At 37.8% G+C, this 19781-nt stretch overlaps 1 protein-coding gene across 1 annotated transcript in view; it reads right to left on the bottom strand.

Moving 5' to 3' along the window:
• Positions 1–18463, bottom strand: part of ube3a (ubiquitin protein ligase E3A) — a 34067-nt gene extending 15604 nt beyond the window's left edge. Inside the window, exons 1-8 of the mRNA XM_061715974.1 lie at positions 18202–18463; positions 12906–12950; positions 9387–9691; positions 7146–7975; positions 5586–5795; positions 3747–3959; positions 2516–2660; positions 732–937 (exon numbers count right to left, since the gene is read on the bottom strand). Coding sequence (XP_061571958.1) covers positions 732–937; positions 2516–2660; positions 3747–3959; positions 5586–5795; positions 7146–7975; positions 9387–9691; positions 12906–12950; positions 18202–18278 — 2031 coding nt within the window. The 5' untranslated portion in view covers positions 18279–18463. The remainder of the gene's footprint in view (positions 1–731; positions 938–2515; positions 2661–3746; positions 3960–5585; positions 5796–7145; positions 7976–9386; positions 9692–12905; positions 12951–18201) is intronic.
• Between the last annotated feature and the right edge of the window lie 1318 nt (positions 18464–19781).

Here is a 19781-nt window from a genome sequence, read left to right as displayed (position 1 = left end):
GAGCAAGAAAGAAAGAAAGAAAGAAAGAAATGAGCAAGAAAGAAAGAAAGAAAGAAATGAGCAAGAAAGAAAGAAAGAAAGAAAAGAAAGAAAGAAAGATATGAGCAAGAAAGAAAGAAAGAAAGAAAGAAAGAAAGAAAGAAAGAAATGAGCAAGAAAGAAAGAAAGAAAGAAATGAGCAAGAAAGAAAGAAATGAGCAAGAAAGAAAGAAAGAAAGAAAAGAAAGAAAGAAAGAAAAGAAAGAAAGAAAGATATGAGCAAGAAAGAAAGAAAGAAAGAAAGAAAGAAAGAAAGATATGAGCAAGAAAGAAAGAAAGAAAGAAAGAAATGAGCAAGAAAGAAAGAAAAGAAAGAAAGAAAGAAATGAGCAAGAAAGAAAGAAAGAAAGAAAGAAAGAAAGAAAGAAATGAGCAAGAAAGAAAGAAAGAAAGAAAGAAAGAAAGAAAGAAAGAAAGAAAGAAAGAAAGAAAGATATGAGCAAGAAAGAAAGAAAGATAAATCCCCATTGGTGTAGTTTAGTAGTATTTAGTATCTTTTAGAGCAGTGATTTGGCTCCAAAGACTGAATGTGGTGATAGATTTATAGTTACAAAGGTGGAGTTGAATTGGTATTTTTTTATCGTCATTTCTATCGTTATCGGGATAAATAATAGAAATTGTGATAAATTTTTTAGTCCATACCGCCCATCCCTACCGTCCACACACAGAGCTGACACCGGGGTGATACTTACCGGGTTAGCGTCGGCCAGGTCCCTGAAGGTTCCTTTCTTGCCCATCAGTTTCCGGTACACCACCATGGGGAAGTGCACGTCCAGGATACAGTTGTTGTAGATGGCCAGGCCCAGCACGATGCCGATCAGCGTGTACTGGCCCTCGTTCTCGAAGGACGACGGGTTGAACCAGAACAGCTTGGTGCACTCGTCGTACGTGAACATGCCTGCGGGAGGAGGAGGCGGGTGAGACGGGCCGGGGCAGGGATCGTTACCGGGGCAACCGGCCTAACTGAGGAGCTGCTGAGATTTCACTGGGACGTGAACGAGCCCGTTCCACGACTACTGCTCAATTATTCATGTTCCATCGTCCCCTGAAGCCATCGGATCGTCCCCGAGCCCTGAACCGCCGGCACGGCTGCAACGTCCACGTTAACCTAAACTGTCTATCATTATATCGTATAGATATATACCGTATTTTCTGGACTATAAGTCGCGTTTTTTTTCATAGTTTGGTCAGGGGTGCGACTTATACTCTGGAGCGACTTATGCGTGAAATTATTAACACATTATTACCGGTTTATCATTTCACATGTTATTTTCACACTAAACTGCAACTGACGATGAGTCTGACGTAAGCGACGTAGAAGAGGAAGCTGCATCTTCTACCTCCGGAGTTAGCGGAGTTGTTTAAAAGTGACACCGAGGATGAAGGTTTCATTGGATTTTAGTTATTTGCAGTGACACGGATGGTTTGGTAAACTTCTTAGCATGTTATTTATGCTCTAGTTATCTGAATAACTCTTAATATGTTATGTTAACATACCAGGCACGTTCTCAGATGTGTCATGTAACGTAAGCAATCCGTGCAATTATTCAACCCTTTTTATTTTAAATGGCCTTTCAAGATGACATGTCTGTTCTTGGTGTTGGATTTTATAAAATAAGTTTCCTCCAAAAATGCGACCTTTACTCTAGTATATAGATTTATATATGTTTTTTCCTTCTTTATTATGCATTTTATGGCTGGTGCGACTCGTACTCCGGAGTGACTTATAGTCCGGAAAATACGGTACAGTAATCCCTGGTTTTTCGCGGAGGTTACGTTCTAAAAAGAACCTGTGATAAGTGAAATCCGCAAGTAGCAACCTTTATTTATTTTTTTTTACAATTATTATACAAGGCTTCAAATTGTGGAGATCAGCCCCGCCGCAACCCAATTAATTGGATTTGAACGGGAGAAAATGAAAAGGGATTATGTAAAAATACAATAAGTACAGCAGGACAAATTGTGACTTGTGGGTTCACTGCTCTTCTGATGCCGCTGCATCCCGACTCTGTAGCGTCTTTTTCTTCTAAAGCCGCAGTGCAGGTGTGTTTTTGAGAGAAGAACATAGTTATGGGCAGTTGTTGTCGCTTTTTTTCTTCTGGGCAAAAAGATTCTTATAAACCGACAAGCACCATGGATTATATCTGAGACTGTAATGAACGATTCATCAAAGGTCCCGTTCTTGAGCTGCTGCTGAAGCTCATTGGCCGTTCTCAGCTTGTTGCTAAGCAACCAACGTTATTGAAACAGTAAGTGAAGAAGCGGGGAGATTGTTTAGCCAATGAGAATCCAGAACACGATGCACAATGCAAATCCGCGAAGCAGCGAGACGTGAAAGGTGAACCGCCTTACAGCAAGGGATTACGGTATTTTAGATTTGATTGGGTGTGCTCTGTTTGGCAGTTGGCTGCCAAACAGATGCTTCAGTTGCACCGAGGGATCACGGGAGATGAACGCCAGCCGAGTGTCTTCTTACCGATATCCGGGTTGAAGATCTCCTCCACCACCAGCTGGAAGAACTCCTTGGAGACGCCTCCCTCGTCCACGCCCTGCTCTCCTTCAAACTCCACGTACAGCTGCTTCTTCAGGTCCGCGGGATTCTCCATGGCGATCATCTCCAGCTGCGGGGTCAAATATAATAATAATAATAAACTTTATTTATATAGCACCTTTCATACGAAAGTCGCAGCTCAAGGTGCTTTACAGTAACAGTACAAATAAGAAACAACAACAGCAAATAAAACAAAAAACACAAATAATTAAGTGCAGTGATATAAAACATAACCCTGACAAAATTCCGTTCCAAATTCCTCCACAGAACAACTACTAAGATAGGATAATATAAAAAATATAAAAATTGAATATAAAAAGGTAAAAATGCTGCACGAGTCGTAGGCATATGAAAAAAGAAAGATAAAAATATCAACAAATAAGAATACAAGATAAAAATGATCATAGTAAAACATTTAAAAGTATAAAAGTAATGCAGACGGTAAAAATCAATGATATATAGATAAAAGGAAAGTGGCAACTAGGGCGCGGTTATCTTATGTTTAAATGCTTGAGTAAAGAGATAGGTTTTAAGTTGTCCTTTGAAAGTATCTACTGACTCGGCTTCCCTGATGTTTTTGGCCAGTGTGTTCCATAGTTTTGGGGCGTAGTTGACAAACGCTGCATAAACGATCTTCTTTTGACTGTTTCTGGAAGCTTCTAATAACCAGCAGCTGACAACCGCAGGGTTTTTTTTTTGAACATTTCTAAATGTTACAGGGAGCCAGTGCAGGGTAGCTAAGACGGGACTAATGCGCTCTCTCTTTTTGGTTTTTTGTTAACAGTCGAGCTGCAGAGTTTTGGATGAGCTGAAGTTTCCCTGTGGTTTTCTTATGGAGACCTGTGAAAAGTGCATTACAGTAGTCTAACCGGCTAGATATGAAAACATGAATTAGCTTCTCAGCATCATTTTGTTTTATAAAAGGTCTTACCTTTGCTATTTTCCTGAGATGAAAGAAAAAAGTTTTGCTCACCTTGTTTATATGGGAGTTACAATTCAATTCTGAGTCTATGCTAAAACCAAGACTTAAGACCTCAGATTTAATCCAAGGAGTTAATTCACCTACGTTTTTAATTAATGTTTCTCTTTTTGTTTCAAACACACGTCAGCCCTCGCCACTTCCAGCACGTGAACTGTGCGAGGCGGCGACACGTACCCGGACCAGCGCGTCGTCGATGATGTGGTCCCGCCGCACCTTGAGCCTCAGGTAGGGGTTGAGCTGCTGGCCCTGCACCAGGCTGTACAGCACCGTGATGCGCCGCTCGCTGTACATGCGGATACGGTTGTCGTAGTACAGGCCCAGGTTCTTGGTGACGGCGTTCAGGATGAAGGGACACGTCATGAAGGAGAACTTGTTCTCCGTCTCCACCTTTGGTTTAATTTATTTTTGAACATGTAAAAAAAAAAAAAACACTTCATGAGAAGTTTAAGAAAACAAAACAAAAAAAAACAAAGAATTTCATCCTTTAAACTTGTCATCTAGATTTACATGTGTCAAAAAAGGAGTAGGAAGAAGAGTAAACTTATTTAGTCCGACCCCCATTCACTGATCATTTAACGGTTAAATGATACAGGTTAAATTTTAACCTGTATTTATAAATATTCACACACTGTACTCACACTGCTAAACAGTATTATTATTATTGTTATATACTGTAATTATACTCACACACATACTTTTACATGCATACATACATACTTACATATAGTTGAATATTTCTATATATTTGTATTATGCCCATATGAATATTTATATAAATATACTTATTTACACTATACTATATCTATGTATATATCTACTTACACACAAAATCACACCATACACATATACATATATGCAGACCATTAGGGATGTAACAATATATCGTGCCTCGAAATTTCACGATACAAAAACGTCAGGATACATGTCGTGGAGGTGACAAATATTGGGTTATTAATATTAATCTATTGTATTTACTAGTAACGCGCCTCGACCCACGGACCAAAATCTTCCTCCGCTCAGAGGAAACTAGTACCGTTTTGGTCCCGATCACGGGACTCTTGCAGGGTTTTGAGCTCTGAACCTTTACTTATGTAAGTCTGGTGTAGAGTTAAGCCTTACCTTATTAAATTAAACCTTTTTGGGGTGGTGAGTAGGATAAACACAGGGACAACTTCTGCTGAGTTCCAGTGTACTTTAATGTCCCTCAACAGTGTAGGATTTTAGAACATCAACACAGCACCTAGTGCCGTACTGTGGCGTATCACTCCGCCCAATCTAAAACAGACTAATCACTACAGATAAACTGACTAGTGTCATTATAGTCCCTGATTTACATCAGAATATAAAGAATATATTTATAAAATAATGAAATAACCTTCTTAACAAAAATAAATCTCCTCTTACACTTATAAGGTGAGCATGAATCAATCTGTTTTATGATGTAAAACTGTATTTTTTTATTTATTTTTATTTATTTAATTTTAGTTGTTAAATTTAAATTGGAAAAGAAAAAGTCAAATCATACATGAGAGAAACTATTCAGTTTGTGGCTAAATATTTGTACTTGTATGAAACTGAAGATCATAATGCAAACCTGACATTTACTTTTAGTTCAGTTTGTGGAAAATGGTTGGCCTGGCTTTCTCTTTAAAACTTAAACAGTTATAAAGCATTACAAACTGTAACAATAGAGCAAACGTACAGTATTGTTTTGTATTTTGTGTCTTTCAAACAAAAAAACATTTTTTCCAGTCATATGTTCCTCATTCAAGGTTGTTAAAAAAATACTGCTAAAATATCGTATCGTTATCGTGACCTCAATATCGTGTATCGTACCGTATCGTGAGATTAGTGTATCGTTACACCCCAAACACAAATCTACTCATTCACCAACAGTGTTTATATCAGGCCCCTAAAAGCCGCTAAACTCCTTCCTCTTTGTACCTCGTGAGAATCATGTTTTTATATTTGTTTTTAAACGGGTTAATGTTTGGACATGGTTTTAATTCTCACCTTGAAGAAGGTGTAGTCCTTGTCCATCTCCAGGACCTCGTTGAGCGGCTCGTTGACGAACTCCTCGAAGGGGATGAGCGGCCGCCGGCAGTCGTTGGTGCGGATTCCCAGCTCCGTCTCCAGCGGGTCCACGCGCGGGCCCTTCTTGTTCCGCCGCTCCTCCCCCAGCAGCTCCTGCAGCGTCAGCTCGCTGGACTCGGGGATGGGCTCCTAGTGCAGGAGATAACCAAAACAAGCCTTCAGTTTGGGATACAAGCATGACATTTGGTACAGAGCCAAAGGCATTCCAAAAATAATTGGACGTGGAGCCATCGTGAATTTTCAACATGGCGCCCATGGCAGCCATTTTTCAAAATGGCCGCCAGAAACAAGTGTTTTCTAATGAGTGATTAGTTGAAATGAGTTGCCAGTTTGCCCTGGCTCTTTTTTTCTCTTTTTTTCCATATTTTTTTCCTCTTGTTTTCCTCTTTTTCCTTGGCTCCACGTTCATATCTTTTGGGGATAGAGAAAAAAAAAAAAAGAGGGAAAAAAGAGGAAAAAGGATGAAAAAAAATATGGAAAAAATAGGAAAAAAGAGAGAGAAAGGAGAAAAATAGGAAAAAAGAGAAGATGAAAAAAATAGGAAAAAATAGGAAAAAAATATGGCAAAAAGATAAAAAAAAGGAGAAAAAGATAAGATGAAAAAAAGAGGGAAATTAAAGAGGAAAAAGGATGAAAAAAATATGGAAAAAATAGGAAAAAAGAGAAAGAAAGGAGAAAAATATGAAAAAATAGAAGATGAAAAAAATAGGAAAAAATAGGAAAAAAATATGGCAAAAAGATAAAAAAAAAGGAGAAAAAGATAAGATGAAAAAAAAGAGAAAAAGAGGGAAAAAAGAGGAGTGTAGATTCATTAGAAAACAGTTATGTCCATGTTGAAAATTCACGATGGCTCCACGTCCATATCTTTTGGGGATAGAGAAAAAAAGAAGAAAGATGAAAAAAATATGGAAAAAAGAGAAAGAAAGAGGAGAAAAAGATGAAAAAAGAGAAGATGAAAAATAGATGAAAAAATAGGAAAAATAGGGAAAAAAGAGAAAAAAAGGAGAAAAGGATAAGATGAAAAAAAGGAAAAAAAGAGGAGTGTAGACTCATTAGAAAACAGTTATGTCCATGTTGAAAATTCACGATGGCTCCACGTCCATATCATTTGGGGATAGAGAAAATAACGAGGGAAAAAAAGATGAAAAAAGATGAAAAAATATGGAAAAAAAAAATAGGAAAAAAAGAAAGAAAGGGGAAAAAAAGATGAAAAAAGAGAAGATGAAAAAATAGGAAACAAATATGGCAAAAAGAGGAAAAAAAGAGAAACAAGGGAGAAAAAGATGAAAAAAAGAGAAAAAAGAGGAAAAAAAAAGGGGTGTAGACTCATTAGAAAACAGTTGTGTCCATGTTGAAAATTCCCGATGGCTCCACGTCCATATCTTTTGGGGAAACCTTTGGCTATGTGTACCAAATGTCATGCTTGTATCACAAACTGAACGATTCCTATACATTTTATAATAAACAGCTATAAACTACCTCGTCCTCCTCCTCGTTGTGATCCATGTCCAGGTCTCCGCCCAGCACGTTTGCATAGTACACGATCTTCAAGCACTTGGTGGCGGCCACCACGGCGTCGTCGTCGTTCACCAGGTTCCGGCTGTTGAACTCGTTGCTGATGACCTTGTAGGTGATGAGCTGCTGGAACGTCTCCATCATGCGGCGGATCTGCTGGGCGCTGTAGTGCGCCCACAGGCGCGCCAGCTTGGCCTGCGCCGCCAGCGGCAGCTTGCTCATGGCCTTGCAGAACTGCGGCAGCGCGATCTCCAGGTACTCGGGGCTGTGCAGGTTTCTGTTCTCCATCACGATCACAAACAGGTTCAGATAGTTCGGGTCTCTGGAATACACGTTGTGATACGTCAGGTCGCACTCCACGTTGGGCGAGAGGTAGACCAGGGCGTTCAGGAAGGCCGCCTCGATCTTCTCGTTGGACAGCAGGCGCTCGTAGACGCGGCGCACCGCGTCGATGTCCACCGACACCTCGTCGGGCGCCAGCTTCTGGACGTCGTTCTCCCCCGAGGAGCCCTCGCCGAGCCGCGACGGCAGCGAGGACGTGGGAGAGTCCTCCTCCATGGCCGTGGCCGAGCAGGCCGCCGCCTCCTTCTCGTCCTCGTCCTTGTCCTCGTCCTTACCTTGGAGGGATTTCAGCTCCTCCTTGGTGTGGGGTTTGGACCTGCGGAAGCTCTGCACCAGCCCGTCGGCGCTGGAGAAGACCCGGCCGATGACCCGGATCAGGGGCGAGTAATCCTCCTTCTCTCCGCAGATGTCTAGGATCTCGTACACTTTCTCTTCTGTCAGGTAAGATACATCTAAACACAGAAACACACATTTCATTAGGCCTGTGTTGAAAAAATTCTAAATCGATTCTTATATTAAATCTTAAAAATCAATTAATATGTCTAAAGATCAATTTTTTTTCATCATTACATTACAACTTTTGGTATTTTTTTTGTTTATGCCCAAAAAAGGAATGTTTTGTTGGACACGAGAATAACTGGTGCCATGTTTTTGCCTTTAAATATGTTTAAAGGTGTGAAATCATTAAAGTTTTCAGTTATAATTACATAAGTTGTCTATATTTCATTACTTTATAAACTGTCTTGGGGTTACATTTGCAAAAAATGCTGAAAACCAAATTCTCAAAAATTAAATAGAAACGAAATAGACCGAAAATGGAAAAAAATTAAAACGGAATGTGTTAAAAAATAAAAGCAATTTCTTTCGTCCTCCGTTTTCTGCCCTGGATCTGTTTGGTAATTCTGACCCACGATGTTTCTGAAAGCAGTTCTATCAGCATTCTGGGAGCTGATTGGTCCTTACAGCATCATTAGCTGCAATACTTGCTGTTGAATCTCAATATAATACTAGTAGTAATATTTTGCAGAACTACAGTCATATAATTCATGCAACAACTGAAAAAACTGTTTTAATAACACTAACCGGAATCAATATCAGAATTAGGGCTGAGGATCGATTCAAATGTCAAGAATCGATTCGATTACGATTCAGAATCGATTATCAAGATTTGATTTGATTCCGATATTGATTTGGGTTAGTGTTATTAAAACAGTTTTTTCAGTTGTTGCATGAATTATATGACTGTAGTTCTGCAACATATTACTATTAAACAGATCCAGGGAGGAAACAGAGACGGATGAAATCGGTTTAATTTTTTCCCACATTCCGTTTTTATTTGTTCCATTTTCGGTCTATTTTGGTTTTTAATTTTTGAGCATTTGGTTTTTCAGCATTTTATGCAAATGTAACCCCAAGACAGTATATAAAGTAATGAAATATAGACAATTTATGCAATTATAACCTAACACTTTAATGTTTTCATACCTTTAAACATATTTAAAGGCAAAAACATGACACCAGTTATTCTCGTGTCCAACAAAACATTCCTTTTTTGGGGATAAACAAAAACATAACCAAAAGTTGTAATGTAATGATGAAAAAAAAAAAAAAAAAAAAAAAAAATCGATCTTTAGACATATGAATCGATTTTTAGGAATTAATGAGAATTGATTTAGAATTGGGAAATCGATTTTTTCAACACAGGCCTAATCAGAATCGAATCAAATCTTGATAATCGATTCTGAATCTTAAGACTAGGAATCGAATCTTGACATTTAATGGCGACAATATCTTGAAAAACATGACAGATAATCCCCAGCTCTCAAAGATGAACTGTCCTTCGTGCTCCGAGCGCCAGCTCACCTTTGAAATTGTCCCGTGCAGGATGGACGTCTTTGTGGTTGACATGCCGGTTGCTGGCGGCCGAGCTGCTGCGGGTGCAGCTCTCTAGGTAGGTGGAGGCGGTGCCTTTCTTGGAGGGGTGGGGGTCGCACAGTTTGGCGTTGAGCTTGTACAGCTCCAGGGCTTTGACCGCTGCTGCATTGTTGTCCATGCGGCTGAAACCCACGGACGAGGCACACCACGAGTTGGAGCACGACTCATTCCCACAGCCCTCCGTTAACTGGTGGTAGTAGCGCTCTATTAGATGCTTGGCAGCCGCTCGCTTCCTGGGGTCGCCACGACGACCAGGACCAGACGGGACGGGGAAGACAGAGAGGAGGATGAGACTTAATGTTGCCACCTCAAACTCAAACACAAGATCCAATGAACAGAGGGTTTACTCACATTTTTTTTTTGTATTACTTTCATGTAAATATTTGACAAATTATACTTCCAGGAGCCTTGCCCCCTTTTCACTTTTACTGTACTCAGAATAAACAGGTCTGAGGTTGTAATTATTAGGAATGGGTGATATTTTACCGTTCACGATAAACCGTCAAAAAAATTCCCCACGGTAAGAATTTGTCATCTCGCGGTAAAAACGATAAATTCCCGTTGAAGAAAGAAAGAAAGAAAGAAAGAAAAAAATGAGCAAGAAAGAAAGAAAGAAAGTCAGATCTGAGAGCGAGGAGCTTGAGTCATTACAGTTGAATTGGTATTTTTTTTATTGTCATTTTTATTGTTATCGGAAAAAATGCCAGTAAAAACGATAAATTCCCATTGAAGCCAGAAAGAAAGAAAGAAAAAAATATGAGCGAGCAAGAAAGAAAGAAAAAGATATGAGCAAGAAAGAAAGAAAGATATGAGCAAGAAAGAAAGAAAGAAAGAAAGAAATGAGCAAGAAAGAAAGAAAGATATGAGAAAGAAAGAAAGAAAGAAAGAAAGAAAGAAATGAGCAAGAAAGAAAGATATGAGCAAGAAAGAAAGAAAGAAAGAAAGAAATGAGCAAGAAAGAAAGAAAGATATGAGAAAGAAAGAAAGAAAGAAAGAAATGAGCAAGAAAGAAAGAAAGATATGAGCAAGAAAGAAAGATATGAGCAAGAAAGAAAGAAAGATATGAGCAAGAAAGAAAGAAAGAAAGAAAGAAATGAGCAAGAAAGAAAGAAAGATATGAGAAAGAAAGAAAGATATGAGAAAGAAAGAAAGAAAGAAAGAAAGAAAGAAAGAAAGAAAGAAAGAAAGAAAGAAAGAAAGAAAGAAAGAAAGAAAGAAAGAAAGAAAGAAAGAAAGAAAGAAAGAAAGAAAGAAAGAAAGAAAGAAAGAAAGAAAGAAAGAAAGAAAGAAAGAAAGAAAGAAAGAAAGATTTATCGTTAAAAAGGTGGAGCTGAATTGGTATTTTTTTTATCATCATTTTTATCGTTATGGGGATAAATGTCAGAAATTATCGTGATACATTTTTTAGTTTCTTCTTAAGAAAAAACTTAAGAATAAATGGTATTCTTGAAATAAAAGTTCTCAAATTTGTTCTTGACTTTTTTCTTAACTTTAAGACAACCTTGACCTGTCTTAAAATTTATTTTGTGAAAAGGTAAGACTCTAATATCACCTTTTTCAACACATTTAAGACAAGTTTAGACTAGTAGGTCATAGTTTGAGGATAAACTTTGTAATTAACTACACAAAGAGCCTGTTAACTGTTTGTTAGCATGTTAGTTAGCGTGGTAGTTACGGTAATTACTATTAATTTTCCCCAGTAGTAATTTTTTTCGCACATTAATTTCATCCACCATAACCTTGAAAAGTTCCTGCATCTCTTTTTCTCCTTCTCCATGTTTAGTGAGTGACTGACGGTTAAGACCCAAACTACCTATAAATGTTGTTTGTTGGCGCCTGCAATGCAATGACATATTTTAAGAAGTTCTTAAGTAGGAAAAATAAGAAATTCGTAAGAAATGACAGTTCTTAAGACGGTTCTTAAGAAAATATTGAGGAATTGCACTTAAGAACTTTCTTATGAACTTCTTAATTTTAGATCTTAAGACATTTCTTAAGATCGTTCTTAAGAACATATTGGTGAATCCGGCCCCAGGTTTATTGGCCAAGCCAGGTCAAACAGGACAGGGAATTTGACTCGGTCATTTTTGCTCACTGTACGGTAAATAGACAAATTACAGCTCTTATTAACATATATACATTTTAAAAAAGTGAAAGCACAGCAGTATGAGGTAGATATGATTATTGAAATGTGCATTGTTACAGCATATGATTGTGGTTATTATTATTATTATTTCACAGTGATTGATTACTCTGAGACTATGAGTGATGGGAGTTCATCAGACCAACAGTTTGGGGGAAGAACTCCTAGAAAACTCATAGAAATATACTTGTGAGCACTGATTTCTGTCCTGAAACTGAAGCAGTGCATCTTCATACTTTGAATTATTTGTAATAGTTTGCTGAAAGAACCCAAACTTTGCTCCTTGACAGATTTCTCTATAAAAAGATCAAACATTAGTGAATAATAGGAGGAAAAAAGGAGGAGATGTATTCAAATATTAGTGTGTAGACCAGGGGTGGGCAATCCTGGGGCCGGATTCACAAAACATTCTTAAGAAAAAAAATCTTCTTAGGTGTCATTTTTTTCTTAAGTTCAGTCTTAAGAAGAAAAAAAGAGAAGAAGTCATATTCTCCAAAAAAGTTCTTAAGTATTTTCTCAACTTTCTTCTTAAGTTTCTTCTTAAGAAAAAAACTTAAGAATAAATGGTATTCTTGAAATAAAAGTTCTCAAATTTGTTCTTGACTTTTTTCTTAACTTTAAGACAACCTTGACCTGTCTTAAAATTTCTTCTGTGAAAAAGTAATAATAATAAGCCTCTAATTTCACCTTTTTCAACACATTTTAGACAAGTTTAGACTAGTAGGTCATAGTTTGAGGAAATACTTTGTAATTAATTACACAAAGAGCCTGTTAACTGTTTGTTAGCATGTTAGTTAGCGTGGTAGTTCATTATTATTAATTTTCCCCAATAGTATTTTTTTTCACACATTAATTTCATCCACCATAACCTTGAAAAGTTCCTGCATCTCTTTTTCTCCTTCTCCATGTTTAGTGAGTGACTGACGGTTAAGACCAAACTACCTATAAATGTTGTTTGTTGGCGCGTGCAATGCAATGACATATTTTAAGAAGTTCTTAAGTAATCAAAATAAGAAATTTGTAAGAAATTACAGTTCTTAAGAAAATATTGAGGAATTGCACTTAAGAACTTTCTTATGAACTTCTTAATTTTAGATCTTAAGACATTTCTTAGATCGTTCTTAAGAACATATTGGTGAATCCGGCCCCTGGATGACAAGCTGATGACGACCATTGATTAGAATCAGGTGTGTTAAAGCAGGGAAACGTATAAAACATGCAGGACGGGCGGTCCCGGGACCAGGATTGCCCACCCCTGTGTGTGTAGACGTGAACTGTGGGAAGAATAAAAGAGTTGGACTTACATCCGGCTTGCTTCTGGGTTTTCTAGGTCAAGCTCCTCGTTTTTTCTGGATAAAAACAACACACAAGAACGATTATAATCAAAACAACTGGAAAGAGGCTCCACACGTCAGTCATCTGAGTTCATCTGGACAGTTTAGGGTCGGTTTAGTTTGCAACTCTTGAGACAATCCTCTGCAGGAGTCTGACACAGACCTTTAAAAGCAGAGGTGGGTAGTAACGAGTTACATTTACTCCATTACATTTACTTGAGTACGTTTTGGGAAATGTTGTACTTTTAGGAGTAGTTTTGAATCACTATACTTTTTACTTTTACTTGAGTAGATTTGTGAAGAAGAAACTGTTCCTCTTACTCCGCTACATTAGGCTACGTTGAGCTGTTACTTTTCTTTTATCCCTTTTTTCCACGTACGCGTCAACCTCATGACATCACTGGGTGATTCTTTGGGAAAAATGTTTGTTTTTGCATGTTTAGTCACATTTACACAGACTCAAACACACACAGAGTTTCTATGAGTTCATGTTTGTTCTAGTTCTGCCTGGTAATAAAGAAAAGTACAAAGGCTGGAAATTTTGTGCTACTTGTGCTTAATTTATTTTTTTATTGTGTTATTTGATTTATTTTCTTATTTATTAAAGTACTTGAATTTACTTTAAGATTATTTTAATTTAAGCTATTTTTTATTAATTTTAATTTATTTTATTGATTTAATTTCCCTGAAGATGATTATTTTGTACTTTTGTCTGTTTGAATGGTTGTGTTAAAAAAATAAATCAGACGTTACTCAACAGTTACTCAGTACTTGAGTAGTTTTTTCACCAAGTACTTTTTACTTTTACTCAAGTCATTATTTGGATGATTACTTTTTACTTCTACTTGAGTCATATTATTCTGAAGTAACAGTACTTTTACTTGAGTACAATTTTTGGCTACTGTACCCAGCTCTGTTTAAATGAAACGGGGATGTAAATGATGCTGAAATAAGCGCAGCAACTGTCAATCAAAGCTCACTTAACATCCGTGTTTGCTGAGAGTAAAATAATTAGTCCAGACCAGATATCAGAACCACTCAAGGTGACCAAACTTACTTATGATTTTTGAAAAGATCCATGACTATAGATGATATTTTGATAAGATAACCCGTCCTGAGTGGCAGCTGGATCATAGTTATCAGCTCATGAAGTTACCACCCCCTTCAGGTTAATTGATGATTCTAAATAGGGTGTACTATACATTTCCTGAATCCTTATGGTCCTGTGAGTATTCCAGTTTTTGTATTTTTATTTTTTGTATTTTGTGTCTCTTATGTTGTTTATAAAACTAAGTTGATTCTTTATCTCATTGTTATGTCCTTTATGTCGTGTATTTGCATGATAAAGACCAGTTTGTGACATTAGTGGCTGTTATAGTTTCATAGGAGCCTAATGATGCTCTTCTAGTTTAAGGCTCAAAATGACCTGCAACAATGATATATTATGGGGTATATTATACATTTCTTGAATCCTTATTGTCTTCTGAGTATTCCAATTTTTGTATTTTGTGTCTCTGTTGTTCCTAGATGACACAGGCGAATTTAGGCGAAAATTGTGTAAAAAAAGTGTGTTGTTTATAGTAGAGATTAGGAATGGGCGATATTTTACCGTTCACGATATTCGTCAAAAAAATTCCCCACGGTAAGAATTTGTCATCTCACGGTAAAAACGATAAATTCCCGTTGATGATGTTTTTGTGTAACAAACATGGCGGATCTGAGAGCGAGGAGCTCGTTGTTAAACGAGGCTCCAGCTCCGTTATCTGGAACTGGTTTGGATTTAAAAAGAGTGACGAGGAACAAACATCATCTATTATATACAGAGTCTGCAAAAAACAGAAGGAAATGGTTGTTACATTTTGATATAACGTTTGACTATTACGAAAAAAAATGTCAATAGTATCTAATTTGTGGCATGTTCCAACCACAGGTTAATTTGCACATTTTATTTATATTAGAAGAGGTCATCACTAGCCCCTTTCACACAGCCAGTTCGAGGCGGGAACGTTGCGCCTTTAAGCCGCCTCGCTGTTCTGTGTGAAAGTCACGGAGGCGGAATGGGGGGGCCAAGTGGCCCCACCAATAAGCCGGCAGCGGAGGTAGTCACAGAGCCGAAACGGGGTCTGTGTGAATGACACAGCCGGCATGCCGGCATGCCACTAGACGCTGACGCTGTCGTCACGCCTCTGATTGCGGAACGCCGGCATGCTGTGTGAATTTACAGACGGGAGCGGCGTTATGCCGGCGTTGTATGGTTCTGTGTGAACCAACAAAGGCGGCGTATTGGCAGGACTTCTTTACACCAATATTGCGGAATCTCTGTGTGAAAGGGGCTACTGATAGGATTTTATTTTCAGTGAACTTTTATTTATTTGTCCCGTTTCTTTATTTATCAAGTTGTATTTTTTTCTACTTTGTGATTTTATAAGCTAAGAAAACTTGTTTTGGGGGCTCCAAAGACTGAATGTGGTGATAGATTTATAGTTACAAAGGTGGAGTTGAATTGGTATTTTTTCTATCGTCATTTTTATTGATATCGGGATAAATGCCAGAAATTATCGTGATAAAAATTTTAGTCCATACCGCCCATCCCTAGTAGAGATGCACCGATCAGGATTTTGAGGACCGATCAGGATAACTGATCTCCAAAATCAGTATCTGCCGATCCCAATCACAGCGTGAAATCCATAAATTCGTCAATAGTGTTGTCTCATCTACACAACACTGACATTGTATTATTAGATATAAAAAATAGGAGATGAAAAAGTGTCATGAATTGACTGTTTTATTGCAGGCTGAGGCAATATTTTACCCTCTAGAGACGGCTTACAAAGAGTAGAGTTGTAAAAGTCATCTGATCGGCTGCTTGAACTATTATTTTCCGATCTCCGATCAAAACCGGTAGGGGCATTATCGGGCCGATACCGATCGATCGGTGCATTTCTAGTTTATAGTTTAAAGAGCTGCAGTGACCTCTATGTTGGTCAGAAATATTCACATCTTAGCTTGAATGAAAGCTTAAAAGTCCCCCTTTAAAATGATACCAAACACAATATTATGAAATATTGACAGAAATCCTGTACATGAGTCTAAACCAGGATATGCAGCAGCATCTAAAATGTAATTTTCTGAAGGGGGTGGTAACTCTGATCCAGCTGCCACTCAGGAAGGTTATCAGACCAAAATATCATCTATAGACATGAATATTTTCAAAAATCATAAGTAAGTTTGGTCACCTTGAGTGGTAAGTTAAATTTTGGTCTCTGGCCCGTGGACTAAATGTCTCCTTTCCAGACTGATGCTGGAGTGACCTGAACACTTTGATGGGAGACATTAGTGGGATGTAACATCCTCTTTTCTCTGTCTATGCCCAGAACCAATGCATTGAAAAAAACAGTAATGTATAGAGCAGTCGCACACTGGAACCATCTCCGCCATGTCTAGTTGTAATAAACAAGATGTGAGGTTTTAAAAGGAGACTGAAGCAGCTGTGGTTCAGGAGGAAGTCATGATCGGTCCTAGGTTTATATTGTGCAAATTATTATTATTGTGCAAATTGTATGTATATTATAAATTTAATAGTAAATATATTCTAAATCACTGTAGGCTATGAGTGACTACGTTTACATGCAGTCAAAATTCGGGTTATTGCTAATATTCCGGTTATGGAAACATTCGGAATATTCTAGTGATGCACCGATTGTTCGGTAACCGAAATTGTTCGGTCGAAAATGGCAAAAAAACACTGAGTGTTCGGTGGAATAAGTGGGGAAAAAAACCGAACAATTAATAACGGCGTTGTAAAATAAGGAAATAGACTGGCCGCTCCGTCCCATTGCACATAAATCGTTGGCCAACCAAAAAGTAACCACATAAGAATTTTACCTAACATTCACCAGGAGGTGGAACCAAAACAATATAATGCTGGGAAATTAAAAAAGTTTAATTTTTTTATGTTCAATAAATATGTTCTACCTTGTAATTTTGTAAAATATTTTTTTCTTTGAATAGCATGCCTAAATCAAATTTATATGATTTATGCAATGGTGAAAAAATTGGCAAAATAAATGAAAAACTGCTGAAGAACCATGTTCGGTATTGTTCGGTATTCGGCCAAGTGTTTATTATTATTTTCGGTTTCGGCCACAAATTTTCATTTCGGTGCATCACTAAATATATTCTAAATCACTGTAGGCTATGAGTGTATATATAGTATAGAAGTATGAGTATATTATAATTAGTGGTGGGGAAAAAAAAAAATCGATATTGCAATATATTGCTGCGCTCTCTGTCGCAATAAATAATCGATAAACTGACCGCAAATATCAATATTTTATTACAACAGACACTGGATTTACGTGGTTGTCGCCGCACTATTGTTCATGCACTTCAATTTGTCCAGCTGTACAGTGTTTACATTTACAAGCCTAGCAGGCAGTGAGGAAATATACAAATGCACTTTCTTTGTACATTGTATGAAGTTTTGGCTTTGAATAAATGCATAACTACAGACGTTTTCCTTTTTATGGGTGTTTTTTTCTTTTTCAGTCACTTATATCGTGATATATCGTTGATGAAATTTCTTACAATATATCGAATATCGTAGATATCGTGATATTATCGTTATCGTGGACCACATATCACCACAGTATTGAATCATGAGTTACCTGTATCGTCCCACTCCTAATTATAATGTATGAGTATATTATGATATGTAATATATTTATACTACTATAAATAGAGGTATGGGTATATTATAAATTATAAAGTCGTTGCAAACTATTTTGCTCCAAAGTGGAACAGATGTGGTGATAGTAGCAAATATTATAATATATATAATCTTTAATTTTTGTTTTAATTCATTATTTCAGGAATTCAGGTGAATGTTTTTCACCCTTTTTGAGTTGTATTATTGTCATCTTTTGTATGTGTATGTGTGGACCCCAGGAGGAATAGTCTAATATAGACTAATGGGGATCCTTTTTAAATAAACCAATAATCAAATAAACCAATCCTGACACTGACATGTAGCAACATTAGCTCCTGCAGCCCATCCTGACAACATTTCTGCAGCTTTTCCTGCACGTATCACCCCTAACCTGCAAATAAAGATGGTTTATTGATTGCTAACCCCATTGCAGGGGAACTTTAATCAGCAGTAATGAGTAAAACAGCAGCATGCACGCAGCCCGCTGCGTTAGCCGCGGCTAATGCTACCCCCGGGCCCCGGCTGCATCCCCGGTGCTCGCGTAGTTTTTGCCCCCACCTCGCAGCTGCTCCCGCGGGGCTGGTCGGGGCCTGTGGTGGCGCACACTCACAGTCCTCCTTCTCCTCGGGATTCATACGAGACTTTATCCGCACTGGTTTGGTTATCTGCTGCTGGGGAGGGCTCGTCTGAAGTCCGTGCCGGTTCTCCGCGGCGTGAGGGAGGCGAGGAAGCGAGGGGGTTCTGCTCTGCTCCGACTGGGGTTCACGGCCTTCCCGCTGCAGCTCCGGTCCTGCTGCTCAGACCCGCGGCCATGTTGAATCCTGCTTCCCACAATGCAGTGCGCGCCGGCCGCCGGCCCCATAGGCCCCCCCTGCTGGCCTGGACCTGAACTAGAACTAGAACGAGAACTAGAACGAGAACTAGAACTAGAACTAGAACTAGGACCTGGACTTGAACTAGGACCTGGACCTGGAACTGGAACTGGACCTGAACTAGAGGTGTCAAAAGTATTCACATTCATTACTCAGGTAGATACGGCGGAGTATTAGGCCCAAACTAAGACAAAAAAAATGGAAATTACGAGAATAAAGTTGTAATATTTTGAGAATAAAGTCGTAATATTAGGAGAATAAAGTCGTAATATATTATAAATATATAAATATAACTTCACAAGATGCTCAATATTCCTCATTTTTACACAGGGAGAAGAGTGCTCATAAATTATATTCTCATATTACGACTTTATTCTCGTAATTTTACGACTTTATTCTCATAATGTTACTACTTTATTCTCGCAATATTACGACTTTATTCTTGTAATGTTACGACTTTATTCTCATAATGTTACGACTTTATTCTCGCAATATTACGACTTTATTCTTGTAATGTTACGACTTTATTCTTGTAATGTTACGACTTTATTCTTGTAATGTTACGACTTTATTCTCGTAAAGTAACGACTTTATTCTCGTAATGTTACGACTTTATTCTCGTAATATTACGACTTTAATCTCGTAATATTACGACTTTATTCTCATAATACGACTTTATTCTAATACGACTTTATTCTATTACGACTTTATTCTCGCAACATTATGACTTTATTCTCGTAATTTTACGACTTTATTCTCGTAATTTCCAATTTTTTTTGTCTTAGTTTGGCCCTAATACTCCGTCGTAGGTAGAAGTATAGATACTAGAGTTTAAAAATACTCCTGTAGAAGTTGAAGTATCAACTCAAGTTTTTTACTCAAGTAAAAGTATAAAATACTGGTTTCAAAACTACTTAACGTATAAAAGTAAGTAAGGACAAAAGCCATTGAAAATGAATGCATCTTAGTATAATGCAAATATATTAAAGAACCATATATGTGTACTATTGAGCATTAACCCTTGTGCTGTCTTTGAGTCAAGGAAGGAGGAAGAGAAGAAGGGAGGAAGGAAGGAAGGAAGGAAGGAAGGAAGGAAGGAAGGAAGGAAGGAAGGAAGGAAGGAAGGAAGGAAGGAAGGAAGGAAGGAAGGAAGGAAGGAAGGAGAATTAGGTTATTTTGACCCAAAGACACAGGGTTAATGTGTTAACATTCTGTTTGTAAGACGTAGATATTATTGTGGTAGATAGTATACGATTGCAAACATGA

Source organism: Cololabis saira, chromosome 24, assembly GCF_033807715.1.
Source record: "Cololabis saira isolate AMF1-May2022 chromosome 24, fColSai1.1, whole genome shotgun sequence".
In the NCBI taxonomy this organism is placed as follows: Eukaryota; Metazoa; Chordata; class Actinopteri; order Beloniformes; family Belonidae; genus Cololabis; species Cololabis saira.
This window is presented reverse-complemented; position numbering and strand designations above follow the sequence as displayed.